The sequence below is a fragment of the Scylla paramamosain genome, chromosome 1 (genome assembly GCF_035594125.1).
Source record: "Scylla paramamosain isolate STU-SP2022 chromosome 1, ASM3559412v1, whole genome shotgun sequence".
In the NCBI taxonomy this organism is placed as follows: domain Eukaryota; kingdom Metazoa; phylum Arthropoda; class Malacostraca; order Decapoda; family Portunidae; genus Scylla; species Scylla paramamosain.
The window spans coordinates 5709472-5725000 of NC_087151.1; the positions used below are offsets into that span (position 1 = coordinate 5709472).

The 15529-nt window shown below is 33.8% G+C and overlaps 1 protein-coding gene across 5 annotated transcripts in view; it reads right to left on the reverse strand.

The window, feature by feature from the left end:
* Positions 1-15529, reverse strand: part of LOC135095108 (tetratricopeptide repeat protein 14-like) — a 48993-nt gene that overhangs the window by 12406 nt on the left and 21058 nt on the right. For 4 of the 5 annotated variants that reach the window (XM_063995989.1, XM_063995956.1, XM_063995885.1 and 1 more), the window contains exons 9-17: positions 13426-13548; positions 12867-12962; positions 9424-9510; positions 7260-7648; positions 6690-6783; positions 4168-4244; positions 3797-4085; positions 2404-2499; positions 1986-2027 (exon numbers count right to left, since the gene is read on the reverse strand). In XM_063995989.1, coding sequence (XP_063852059.1) covers positions 1986-2027; positions 2404-2499; positions 3797-4085; positions 4168-4244; positions 6690-6783; positions 7260-7648; positions 9424-9510; positions 12867-12962; positions 13426-13548 — 1293 coding nt within the window. The remainder of the gene's footprint in view (positions 1-1985; positions 2028-2403; positions 2500-3796; positions 4086-4167; positions 4245-6689; positions 6784-7259; positions 7649-9423; positions 9511-12866; positions 12963-13425; positions 13549-15529) is intronic. The other variant, XM_063996030.1, reaches the window with a different exon arrangement.

The following is a 15529-nucleotide window of genomic DNA, read 5'->3' on the forward strand; positions in this document are numbered from 1 at the left end:
ATGTTCCACCTTCTTGCTTTCTACAAGAACTTCATCTTCCCTCTTCAATCTTGTATTTCCATGCTTCTTTCCTCCCTCTCCCTCCTACCTCCTTTCCAAAATAATTTCTAATTCTCAAAAAAACTCGCTCAGTGTTCTAACAAACTCTTCATTTGCGCAGCTTTTATTTTCTCTGATCACTTCTTTCACTTTCCTATTATAAGTTTTATGCTCTCCTTTCCTCATTTTAGTTTCCACTGGCACATTTCAGCAATGTTTTTTCATATGCTCTTCGTTTTTCTTTTACTGCCTCTTCACTCTCACCAGTCCACTATGCACTTCCCTTATTCCTACCTCTAAACTTTTTAATACACACTACTAAATATTATTCAACATGACCTCTGAAACTCATAGTAGGTTACTTATTACTATATACACTCTAATTACATACTTGATCAAACTCTTCATGTTTACTGTATCAAATGCCTCTTCTTTCCTGCATACATGTGTCCATGTATACACATCCTTGAGAATTCTTTTGTACATGACCATTCAAATCCTCTCTAAACATAACATTTCCTCACACATTTAGTTTTGATATTACTAAAATGTTATCAATATACTTATCTCAAAATGTAATTAAAATATGTGATCAAGCAGGGTTGCAATGGGTGTGCATGCTCATGCATGCATGCATGCACACACACACACACACACACACACACACACACACACACACCAGTAGTGGGACCAAGAACCTAAAATTTGTCAGCAAACACATCTTAAAAATCTTTTATCTGATCTTCTGCAAACACATCTCCACAAAAAAGAGGTTGGAATGGATATTTCCACAACCAAAATTCAGTTTCAAGATTTTAGATGCTAAGTGCATAAACAGGAAAAAAGTAATTCAATTATTATTTATTATTAATTATTATTTTTTGTTACATATTAATTGTTACTGTGACTGTTGTTGTTTACCATAATCACAAACCACAGCATGCGTAGCTGGAAGGTTGCACAGTGCTCATTTCTACTTTTATTTTAAAGGTAATAAGTGCTGGAAAACAAAAAAGTGAATAAACCAATCCAACAATTAAAGATATTAGAAATGACAGGCTCCATGACAGATGGTGCACTTATGGGCTGTGGGGTTGGGAGCCGTGAAGTGAATTACTGTCTGGCATGCATTCACTTACACTGACATAAAGCTTGCTGGTTAAGCCATGCTATTGGATGTAATGCATGAAAAATCATATTGTAGCTTCATATTCAAATGTCTTGCTGTAGAATAATGGGAAGGTAAGTAAAGAGGTGGAAAGATGAAGGTATGGAAGGAGATATTGGGAGGAAAAGGAATATAAACAATGTACAGTATTACCAATGCAGTGGCAACACTGATTGTCAAATGATAAATTGTGGCTATTAATTAATTCCACAACACCATGCTGCAAATTTTCAACAGAATTTGACACTATGGCAATCCACAATAATATGGAGAGAGAGAGAGAGAGAGAGAGAGAGAGAGAGAGAGAGAGAGAGAGAGAGAGAGAGAGAGAGAGAGAGAGAGAGAGAGAGAGAGAGAGAGAGAGAGAGAGAGAGAGAGAGAGAGAGAGACCTGCATGCAAATGTTATAACACAAGTTACCATTTATGGAACTTCTTGTGAAGGTGTCCGCCACTGACGCACACACACAAATTAGTAATGAAGAAAAAAAATCCTACACAGTTTAATAAGTAAAATTCTTGATTTTATCTTTTTTTTTTTGAGTTCAGACACATTTTCCATTAATTTTCCTTAGTAATAATATAATCCCATCTGTCTCTGGACCATTCCCCAGTGAAATAGCCTCATTATTACGACCTGCCTAACAGATAGATCCACCTCTTCTATAAAACTATCCAACTACTTACGCTTAAGCATCATAACATTTCCACATTTACACTTACTATTCTCTTTCCTTTCTTTGCTAGGCAGTTCATGGTCTTAAAGAACATAGTACTTACCTTTCTTTTACTAAAACCTCTTTTTCTTCTGGCCTCTTCTTTCTAAAAAAAAAAAAAAAAATGAAAAATTGCTTGAGGATATTTTAAACCCAAAACAAGTTATTATATTCATTATTGGAGAGAATTACAGTCCATAGCAATGATTGAAATACTTCTTCACTATGAAACAAAGTTAAACAACACTAATGTTGCCTTTGGCACTTTCAACAGGAAACACTACTGTGCTGATGGTGGACAATTCTTTAGAGTAAACAACTTTTCCTTGGTCACTTAATAATTTACACTAACGAGTCTCAATATCAAAGTATGCAAATTTTCTATATATAAACAAAAACAAAGCAAAAGAATACAATAAAGCATACAGAAAATCTTTAACAATATTTAAAAAAGTAACGTGTTTCCCAAAATTAAGACTTACCTAACAGGCTGTTCCCTTTGACTCTCTTCTACTTTCTTGTAATAAGCTGTAAGCTTTTCATTTAAACTCTCCAGACCTGGGATAGGATCATCTTCTCTGCAAATTGATTCTCAAATTAAAATTACAATAAAAATAAAACAAGACAACAAGATAATCATTACAGAAATCTCATAAACAATATTAAAGTCAATGGAAAGATGTCCTAAAAACAGACTGAACAACTTTCAATAATCATAACAGCAGAAGAAGGAATGAAATGTGACAAGAATTCACTGCTAAAGAAAATATTTTTGAATGTTCAAGAAAAGGCAATTACATATTTCTTAACATACCATCAACAACATACCTTCCTCAGCATCTCTGGTTTTGCAGGAAACCTCTTACTGACACTCATTACTACAGAACATAGTTTTACATTAAAGACATTTTTATTTTGGCTTCACAGAAAACAGTTGGCACTGAAAAGAATGGAAAAGTAAGAATGGAAACACACAGCTACAGATGTGTGGACCTCCACACAAAGGTTGAGAGCTGAATACAATATAAACAAGATTTTCTTTGAAATCCTACTAACACAATAAAAATACTCATGTAAAGGATCTTTGACATCAAACATTGTAACTGGAATAACATGTAATTTTCCATAAATGCATTTGTAAGATAACCTCACCAGGATGCTGTGAAGGAATTAAAATTCACATAGGATTTACATATACTTTTCACATTAAGGTAGTTAACATATATTAAGAATATGTTCAGCAAATTCATATGTCCAATTAGCAGTTGAGGTAGATGCCCAACTTGTCCTTAGTAAATGATAATATTTTACAAGGACCTCCATCCATTAAAATGGCATAGTTATGTAGTTGCTCTTCCTTATGTATTCTGGTTAGAATCTCAATTCCATATTCTAGTGCTGAAAGGAATTGACCTATTATTAGACTATGCACAACTGGATCACTATTTAAAAATATATGGATATTATCATGAATCTAAATGAAAACAATTGTTATCAAGAAACTTACCTTCATAAAATTATTATATATATATATATATATATATATATATATATATATATATATATATATATATATATATATATATATATATATATATATATATATATATATTAAACAAAATATACAACATGCATAAACAAAAATGACAGTAGTCTTAACTACTTATGAAGGAATATGAATGTTGTTGCTAGGTCATTCTTTATATTATATACTTGCCAAAAATGTAATAATCATATAGTAAAAATTCCAACATTTCTCTTAAGTGAGGTCTGTTTGTTGTATATTTTGGATAAGGCAAACATGATGACCAAGCAGTTTTTCATCATTTACACCAAATACTACAATAGCACATTAGATACTTTTCTGATACTTACACTGATGAGACAGGAGGAACATTGCTTTTGGGTTTTTCTTTCACAGTCTCTTTTTTGACATGCTTTTCAGGCTTTTTCTTCTCCTTCTTACTGGGTTTCTTTTGCTTCTTATGTTTTCTGTGTTTCTTTTTCTTAGTATCCACTGGACTTCCACTGGAGCTATGACTGCTGCTGCTACTTGTACTGCTGCTGCTGGTGTTGCTGCTGGAGCTGCTGCTCCTGCTGCTGTAACTGCTGCTTCTACTAACACTGCTAGAGCTGATGCTTCGATTCCTCTTTTTGTGTGAATCTATAATTAAAAGCAAATTCTTAAAATACAAAGTTAAACTGCAAACATTCTTAAGTGCAAGATAAAAGCCAGTAACTCTCACCTTTATGTTTTTTTTGACTTCTGGGTTCTCTTCCACGGCTATGTTTCTTCTTAGAACGATCCTTTTTTTCAACAGATCTGAACAAGAGATAAATTAGTACAAGTAAAAACATATTAATATTACACCATACCAATACTTGAGTGAAAAATGCAAGTAACTCAAAACCTACAAGGTACTGCTCACTCATTGAAAATGTAATATCTTCAATTTAATATACCAAAAACTTAATATTAAGTAATAGGAAACCTACTTGTTATTTGAAGAGAGCGAGAGAGGAAAAAAAAAGCCTGATGACACCAGACACCCATGCATAGCTACAAATTTGAAACAGCTGCTCAATTCACTTTTTATGGCATTATAATTCAAAACACTTTATAAAATTATCAAAAAATTTCTAAACATTACATCTCTATTCCATTCCTAATCTTACATATTTGAAGTACTTCACAGAAATTTTTTATCATCATCATTCTAACAGATTATGAAAACAATTGCATGCCAACCTTGTTCACCTACTGGCAACTTGTTCTGCAATCTCTAGCAGACTCTATGCACAAGTCTGAAATAATTCTGGGCAACTTCATTCTTAGTTATCTAAAGTCTCATTCACACCATACAGGGTGTTTGAGTTGCAATGGAAATATTTTTTTGAGGGCTGTTTGTAACTCATTTTGCTTGCAACTAGTTATAACAAATTTTCGATACCCTAAAAAAAAAAAAAATCTACAAAGTAATACCACAATAGACCTTGTCCTACCACTAGAAGAGATACAAGGGACTGGGCCCATATGCTTCATAAAGATATGAGATGTGCCATAGCTAAGATGGATGTGTATCATAACTTATGCAGTGCTTACTTATCTAGAAGTACTAAAAGACAAAGTTTAAAATGTTCTTTTATATAACTTTATATATTTTATAGGTATTTCCTGTTTGTATGTGTTTGGGGAAAAGGTACAGTGCATAAAATAGTGATCCAATCCTTGAAATATTACATTAAATGTGATCCCGTTGAAGCATCTCTGTGTAAACAATGTTTTACAATGGTGAAAAATAAAATGCAAGGAAAACATTCAAAATAGGATAATTTCTTCAGAACGTAAGACTAGTAGTATTTAGTAATACTGTAACTCACTAAAAGTGAGACACAGCAGATACATGAGAAACAGAAACTGAACACAAGATCAATATCCAGAAATTTATATTCAATTATGAAAACTAAGAAAAAATAACTCATTCTACACTTCCTACATGACTGTGTTGGAGGTTGGATTTTTTCACTTCCTCAGCTCTCTCCCCACCCAGATGCTCCTGATCCTACAATGCTTTTTGGACAGAAACACAGTCCCTCTTTCCTATTTAATTGTATAAGGAGCATGTATATATACTCAAAAGTCATTCTGATGAGTTCAGCATCACTAGGAACATTCAGAATATCCCTCTTGAATAGATAATACCTTCCTTGGGGGATGCTGTTGTTGGGTAGTCATCTTCCCAATGGGAGCATCTGTCATTAGCTGCACTAAGACAGGATCAACCCAATCCTAGCAGCCGCATGAATTTGACATGCGCTATATTTCCTCCCTATGAAACGTTTCATAACAAAGACTCTTAGGACCATGGTGTACTTGACAAATGTAGTGCACAGTGCCAAATTTGAACTTATGGTTGGCAAAGGGAATGGCACCAAGCACAATTTAATTTTGCAAGTAGAGTACTAGTACCTCCAAATACTCGTAACTTGTTACCTTGTTACTCAGACACACCCTGTACTTACATGTACACTATATTCTTAATGCTTACATCATGTCTTAAAACCCTATGTGTCTTTAACCCACTGAAGTCCCTGTAAAGGGAAAGAAGCTGAAACAGGGCACCACACACATAAACACAAACTTACATACACTCTCACAACTACAAACATTCTCTACAACTAAATTAAAAGATGCATCTCAGTCCAAAGACCTTTCAGGGGAAGAGGATCAATCTTTGCTGATCACACTGTGTGAAGATTATTTGCATAGCCTATCTGGATCTCTCAGCATCAGGGTCTGATAACAGAACTGGATAATCTCTGTTACACCAAAATAGATCCAGCCCTTTTTTCCTGCATATGATACCATTAGCTGAGTCAACCAGATGTGAATGAACCTCTCATATCCTTAAAGCTGTGTCTCATTTACACATTCACAACTGCTCTTCATTCAGTTCCATTCTGTGCAACCACTTTTCCTTGTACTACAAGCATGCTTCTTGCATCTAATGCTTTCTTCACACCATACATCAATGCCATTTCTGATGTTCCTTTTAATCTTATACCTTCAAATATCTTCACCAATTGCTCTTCTTGTCAAAACCATCATAATATTCAACATAATATTTTTGTTTATTCTTCCATCCACAGAAACATTTGAGCATCATGACTGCAAAAGGAAATGAAATTATGGTTTTCTTTAATGAGTTACCTAGTGAACATTATGAGACTACATGATGGATCCAGGTGTGAAATAACCATCACCTACCTATCTTCCTCTAAGTTTTTAAGAAACTGATCAACACGAGCCTTGTATTCTTCATCCTCTCGACTACTGTAGGTTGAACTTGAAACAGCTGGTCCTGCAAAAAACATATATCTTACTGCAGATAAAATATCATGGAATCATTATCATGATAATCATGTAGGGTAGAGGCATAAACCTAAAAAAAAAACCAGAAGGTATTTTATATTAGTCAAAGGAAGGAAAATGAACTATGAAAGAGGTACACAGATTACATTTTTTAAATGATAACATCCATGTGTTTTCAGATATTTTCATGACATGCGGAGAAGCCCTTGCTGCTCTCTCATTTTTAACCCAAATTAAAAGTTCCAATGTCTGCTAAAGCTTCACTGTACATGACATGAAAGTTTTCGGTATTTTGTTCTTATCATTTGTATCCCTTATACATCTGAAAAGGAATCTAACAGGTTTGGCTATCTTAAGATTCTAGTCTATCACATTCAATGGTAAAATAAATTCCTTTCAACTTGCCACTTGCATAGCAACTTTCCAATATCTTTGAATGAATGACAAATACTGTGTAAATCAAACCTTGAGGCAGCATTGTGTAGGCTGTTGGAGGTGGATACATAGTTGTCACAGGTGGAGCAGTGACCATGGTGGTGGGAGGCCATCCAGGGGGAGGGTAATTGTAGTTTGCATCAAGAGTTGGAGGAGGAACAGCCAAATCAACAGTGGGAGGAGGAACAGCCAAATTGGGACCCATAAACGATGAAGTGGTGTTGATGGTGGTTGGAGGTAGCCACTTCCCCTCCTGCATTTGCAGCTTTTTAGATAAAGGAGAAAGAGACTTGCTGCGTGACCTGGATCGAGTTGATGGCTCTGGGGCTGGAGCAGGTTCTTTGATCTCTGATCCACGTGCTTCCCTCTTTGCCGCTGGACTACTCTTGGATGTAGATGATGTTCGATGACGTTTTCTGCTGCATAAAATTAAATGTCATTTGTTAAAATTAAACTTTATACTATCCTTGGTTACTCTAATATTGTACTTACATGATGCACATGAAAATTGAATTAATTTTCTGGAATAATTTACACCATGAAACTGTATGCAAAAATAAAAAAAACTGCTAAAATATTTACTTTCATCTGAATAATTTTTCCAGTCTTTTACTAAAAAAGCACACTAACATATTAAGAAATGAACTGTGGGTGGCCCACCATATGTAAAGTTCAAGACCAATAATAAAATCTTTAACACAAAAGGGAGACATATATCTATATGCCTTTTGTTTGGTCTTTCTCAAAGATCTTTCCAACATATTTGTCTCATTTTGAACTTATTTTATTTATTTATTTATTTTTTTATGTAGGAACACTGGCCAAGGGCAACAAAAATCTAATAAAAAAATGCCCACTGAAATGCCAGTCCCATAAAAGGGTCAAAGCAGTGGTCAAAAATTGGTGGATAAGTGTCTTGAAACCTCCCTCTTGAAGGAATTCAAGTCATAGGAAGGTGGAAATACAGAAGCAGGCAGGGAGTTCCAGAGTTTACCAGAGAAAGGGATGAATGATTGAGAATACTGGTTAACTCTTGCGTTAGAGAGGTGGACAGAATAGGGGTGAGAGAAAGAAGAAAATCTTGTGCAGTGAGGCCACAGAAGGAGGGGAGGCATGCAGTTAGCAAGATCAGAAGAGCAGTTAGCATGAAAATAGCAGTAGAAGACAGCTAGATATGCAACATTGTGGTGGTGAGAGAGAGGCTGAAGACAGTCAGTTAGAAGAGAGGAGTTGATGAGACGAAAAGCTTTTGATTCCACCCTGTCTAGAAGAGCAGTATGAGTGGAACCCCCCTGACATGTGAAGCATACTCTATACATGGATGGATAAGGCCCTTGTACAGAGTTAGCAGCTGGGGGGGTGAGAAAAACTGGCGGAGACGTCTCAGAACACCTAACTTCATAGAAGCTGTTTTAGCTAGAGACGAGATGTGAAGTTTCCAGTTCAGATTATAAGTAAAGGACAGACCAAGGATGTTCAGTGTAGAAGAGGGGGACAGTTGAGTGTCATTGAAGAAGAGGGGATAGTTGTCTGGAAGGTTGTGTCGAGTTGATAGATGGAGGAATTGAGTTTTTGAGGCATTGAACAATACCAAGTTTGCTCTGCCCCAATCAGAAATTTTAGAAAGATTAGAAGTCAGGCGTTCTGTGGCTTCCCTGCGTGATATGTTTACCTCCTGAAGGGTTGGACGTCTATGAAAAGATGTAGAAAAGTGCAGGGTGGTATCATCAGCGTAGGAGTGGATAGGACAAGAAGTTTGGTTTAGAAGATCATTAATGAATAATAAGAAGAGAGTGGGTGACAGGACAGAACCCTGAGGAACACCACTGTTAATAGATTTAGGAGAAGAACAGTGACCGTCTACCACAGCAGCAATAGAACGGTCAGAAAGGAAACTTGAGATGAAGTTTAGTGGCATACTCCTCAGTGTGAGTGAATGTAGCTCACTCAGATAAATATTCCAATACTTCCAGCAATGGTCAGGTAGGGAAGAGATGGATGAGCTAAACATTTCTAATCATGTCATCTGTGCTTGCTCACCTATGGCTCAAACAGAATTTGACATCTATTTACATCACTACAGAGCTCTTCTTTTCTACTGGCTCAATCACAAAAATCAATTTAATATATGAGTTTCAGTACAACTTTTAATATATAAGAGTACAGATACCCACATGGTTAACATAACCCTTACCTGTTGAATTCTTCTTCAATATCTATGAGATCTTGAAGAACATCTTGAACAACCTCTGAGCGGTCTTCATTTTTCTGTGTAATTTTCCTGCAAATATATGGATAAATCATGTGAAGATATAGGTGCTTTATGTTTAGTGCTATGAATTTGTCAACAAACACTGATCTTGCATCATAGTGGCACACAATGCTCAGGGAGCATGTTTTACTTAAGGCTTCTTAGCAAGCATAAAATATGGGCTGGGAAAAATTGAGTTATTGGTATACTAAGTGCATCTCTCCTCCTCACTCACACCCATAGTAACAATGATTAATATTAAGTAGGTTACCAGTTTCAGTGTTCATTGTGTCTTTGGTGACATGTGATCAGCTCTGTTCTTGGGATGAAAAAACATTTTGCTCTAATCATGCTGTGGTGTTTGTAGTGATGAGTGTGAGACAGACAAGTGAAAGGAGGTAGTGAGGTAGTCTTTTCACAATGACAGTGATGGCATCCCACTATCTTACCCCCTGGCTTCTATCTTCTTTACAAAGGCAGTTGGACTCTAATCTGACTCTTATGGCAAGTCAACTGAAGGAAAGCAATGTGCCACCACTGTGGCTGTAAAATGATAATTCCTCACTGCCTCCTTTGATGAATTTTCGTATGAGATTTTGCACATTTTGTATTTTCTTATTCACATGTTTTGCTATATTGATACCATTCAAGCCTGGCATGCGAAGATCTATGACTGAATGATATCACTGTGACCTATCTGCTTCAAACTCATCACTACAAACACTACAACATGAACAGAACAAAATGTGTTTCATCCTATGGAGAAAAAAAAAAAAAAAAAAAAGTCAACAAAGACACAATAGATACTGACAATGGTAATTAATTCTGGTCATTGTTGCTCTGGGGGTGTGTGAGGAGGATAGATACACTTGAGATGCCAATAAGTCAATTTACCCCAACCCCCTTTTTATGCTTGCCAAGGTCTTAATTAAAATACGCTCCCCCAAGTAGCGTGTGCTGCTGCGACGTAAGTTTGGTTTTTGTTGACTGCATTTAATCAAAGCTGCATGAAGAAAGCAGAAAGAAGTAGCAACCTTGTTGGTTAACAGGACGATATCACTGAGTAACACAGAAAATAAATACTGTGATATGTGAAAATTATAATGTTATATGGTGCTGAGACATGTCCAACAACAAAAGAGATAAAAACACATAATAAAGCCAAATATTACATTATGCTGAGATACATACATGGGGTATGAAATGTTGGATGACAGTTTCTATTGAGATGATAAAGTGTGGAGTGGAGGATGTGATAAATATGCTAAAGAGGTATAGAGTGTGGGGGGGCCATCTACTCTGATGAGCATCAAAATAAGATGTAACTGAAAGGAGTCCAATGGGAAGACCAAAGAAGACCTGGAAATGGTGTATGGAATAGGTCATGAGAAAGATGAACATCAAATAAAGAATTATTGCAAACACAAAAAATGGGAGTGACCACACTTACTTATCATTAAAAATTATCACAATATTGAATACCATTGCATTCACACAAATTTCAAGTTATCATAAGTGCATCAAAATATTGAGTATGGTTAATGATTCTGATTGAAGGGAAACTAATTACACTAGCTCAAGCCTATGTTGAGAGTTAGCATTGTACAATTCTGTGGTAAATCCTCCCTCAACCTTAGTTTCTAATGATACTACAGTTGGTATAAAATTTTTTTTTATAACTGTAAAGAAATACAGTGAGCATCAAAGAAGCAAGCAGAAGTCAGTTGTGTGGGCTTATTTTCAGGATATATCAAAGTCATATTAAACAAAAAGCATGATCACACTTACTCTGTTCATGGACTACCCTTTTTCTAGGAAATATATCCATTACTTCCATAATAAGTAAAAGCTCCTAAAACCATCATATTTTCTGAGTATTTTACAGTTGCTGGTCAAATGAGTGAAAATTAGGTGGGTTTCTCACATGTCTAGCTGGTATGCCAGTGACAGTAAACCTGCTCTCATCAGATCATAGGATGAATCTAATATTGCCAAGTGGCCACATGCTGTGCTTTTAAGCAAAAGCCATGCAGTCATGTCTTTGACATGGCAACCCCGGAGGGAAGGTTGAGCTTCTCCTCATAGACATACAGAAGTTCTCGGCTTATTTCTTACAGTTCATAGGCTGTCAGACTTGATTTGGTCTTCAACTGCCCACTGATAACACAATGTTTTATTTGAGAACCTATATGAAGAGCCTGGCTTCTTAAGCTGGACTGGAATTTTGTTGTCAGGATCATGGCAACTCTTAACCCAATGCTGCATGCTTTGTTTAACCAGTCCAGTATCTCCATATATATCATTCACACTGTAACCAAACTTATGGAGCATTTGTATACATATCAAAGTTTCCATGGATAAGTCAGAGGTATCACTATTGTTATTCAAATGGACTATGGATGCAGAGAGGATCTGTCACAAAAATGCAAAGCCAGGAAAGGAGCAGATGATAAGTGACAGTCTTCCACCACAAGTGAATAATCACTGGCATCTCTGTTACCATCTTAAGACATCCCTCTAACATGTAGGAGTTTTCAGCTCTCTTTTTTCTGCTATCATTTACGAGTACTCCCATAGTTTAGGGGGCACATTTCTGAATCTGCTAAGGAAGCAGGCACATGGCTAACTTAAGCCTACTTCCATGACTCCCACCGTTTATATGTATGTATGTATGTATATATGTATGTATGTATATATATATATATATATATATATATATATATATATATATATATATATATATATATATATATATATATATATATATATATATATATATATATATATATACACACACACACACACACATACACGCACTGCGTAGTGTAGTGGTTAGCATACTCGGCTCACGGCTCACAACCAAGAAGGCCTGGGTTTGAATCCCAGGCACAGCGAGGCAATGGGCAAGCCTCTTAATGTGTAACCCGTTCACCTAGCAGTAAGTAGGTACGGGATATAACCCAAGGGGTTGTGAACTCACTGTCCCAGTGTGTGATGTGTAAGGGGTCTCAGTCCTACCCAAAGATCAGTCACTATGAGCTCTGAGCTCTTTCTGTAGGGTAACAACTGGCTGGGTGACCAGCAGATGACCGAAGGTGAATCACACACACACACACACACACACACACACACACACACACACACACACACACACACACATACACTCTATATCCTCTTTGGCCTTGATCCTCAAAAAAGTCACCCAAAATTAAGTTTTCAAGGTTTAATGACAAGGTGAACAATTCACGAGTACAAGAGCCATTTCATCCTGAACATCATTTATCCTAGTGTTTTTTTGCCCAACTATACATGGATTTTGTCTCATTTCACTGTATTAATTTCTTTGAGAACAACCTTTCACTAGTGAGGATGAATTAATGACTTACCTTAAAGCTTCCTTGCCTGCTGCATGATTAGGATTGATGGATAAGCATTTCTTGAAATTCTTCTCTGCTTCTTCGATTTTGTTCTCCTCTTCAAGTCTATAAAGTTTCAATTTATTAGATATTCAAATGAGATTATTCAATAGAATGATATTAAGCTTTGTTTCCAAAAAACCAGCAGTTATTTTACCTCATCTGTGTTCTATAATCACTATAATTTCTCACTACCATTACAATGTCATTTTCCCCAATAATAATCACTTTGAGTCTACAGACTGTGATGTGGAAAGCAGACCAAAGTACAGAGAATTTATGAGCATAACAACACACATCTAAGTAATTGATGGGTGTAATGCTTTGCCATATATTTGGGGAAGAAAATTACAGGGATTGAGCGATAGTGTCGTGGGATAAAATATCCTGAAATGGAAGTTAAGATTTAAACATTTTCAGTTTCTGCCCTACCAATTTTCTTGAATATTACCGTAGCAGAAGAAAGTTATGAAAATGGACTGTATGTATATATAACTCTTTAATTTGTTTTCTCTTTTCAATAACTTACTGTTTGCCTAATTCCACCAGTGTTTCACAAATATACTTCTGAGCATTGTTGTGGGTTGGGTTGTACTTTAGAGCTTCCTCAAAATTTTCAACAGCTTTCTCCAAGCTACCAAAGTTTGCCAGTCTGGAACAAAGTACACAAAAATCAAATCTGGAAATCTTAGAGTACTAAGGATAAAAGAACATGAATATACAGAAATTCATTATAATGAATTTTGTTTAGTAAAAGCACTGTCCATTATATTATTAAATAGATGTTTATCAAATTTTCATTAATAAAAACAGTGCATTTTGTTCTTAATCTGTAATATTTAGTATAATAATAATACAGAGAATTCAAATCAAGCATGTATTCTTTTCTAAATACCTACAAAATATTTTCAAACATAGGCTGAAACTCAAGACACTCTTTGCTTGCATCATCACCACTTACGACTCAATCCCATTATCAAATAAGTAACATCTAAATGTTGAGAACTCCTCTTTTTCCAGAATTTACATTAATCAGACTCAAAGACATATTAGACTATAAATATTGTACATCTGAAAAAAGTCTGTTAAATTCAAATTTTTTTCAAAATTTGTAATGCAGGTCTGTACAGAAAATTGGAAAAAATTTTCTGATAAAAATATTTTTTATCTAAGCTTACAGATGATTACATTATGAAATGCAGAATAGGAATATTCATAAAAAAAAAAAAAAAAAAAAAAAAAAAAAAAAAATATATATATATATATATATATATATATATATATATATATATATATATATATATATATATATATATATATATATATATATATATATATATATATATATCAATGGAAAAATGAGTGTTTTCTGTGTTTTAATTTATTCAAAAGTGAAAAATTATTTTTATTTGTACTGTACTCCAAAGAACTCAAACAACTATTTTACATATGTATAATGGTTCTTTTTTAAGTAACCAACATATCATTGTTATGTAAGAATTCTTTAAATTCAAATTTTTTTCAAAATTTTAATTTGAATTTGAAAAAATTTTGATAAAATTTTCTGATAAAAATTTTTATCTAAGCTTACAGATGTTTACATTATGAAATGCAGAATAGGAGTATTCATATAATATATATATATATATATATATATATATATATATATATATATATATATATATATATATATATATATATATATATATATTATATTATATTATATTATATATATATATATATATATATATATATATATATATATATATATATATATATATATATATATATATATATATATATATATATCAATTGAAAAACGTGTTTTCTACGTGTTTTTATTTTTTCAAAAAGTGAAAAGTTATTTTTATTTGTATCATACTCCAAAGAACTCAAACAAATATTTTACATATGCATAACGGTTCTTTTTAAGTAACCAAGATATCAGAATTCTTTTGTAAAAATTCTTTAAATTCAAATTTTTTTCAAAATTGTAATGCAGGTTCCGACCTGTACAATTGGAAATAAAATTTTGATAAAAATTTTTTATCTAAGCTTACAGATGATTAAATTATGAAATGCAGAATAGGAATATTCATATAAAATAATATATCAATCAAAAAACATGTGATCTCAACGTGTTTTAATTTTTTCAAAAAGTGAAAAATTATTTTTATTTGTACCCTACTCCAAAGAACTCAAACGACTATTTTACATATGTATAACGTTTCTTTTTTGAGGAACCAACATATCAGAATTGTTATGTAAGAATTCTTTAAATTTACTTTTTTTTTTTTCAAAATAATAACTGGAAAAAATTTTCTTATAAAATTTTTCTATCTAAGCTTACAGATGATTACATTATGAAATGCAGAATAAGAATATTCACATAAAATATATATATGAATAGAAAACCGTGTGTTTTCTACGTTTTATTTTTTTATTTAAAATTTTTTTTATTATTATTTTTTGTACTGTCCTCCAAGAACTCAAACCATTATTTTACATAAGTATAACGGTTCTTTTTAAGCAACCAACATATCAGAATTGTTTTGTAAAAATTCTTTAAATTCAATGTTTTTTTCAAAATTTGTAACGCAGGTTCGGACCTGTACAAAAAGATTGGAAATAAT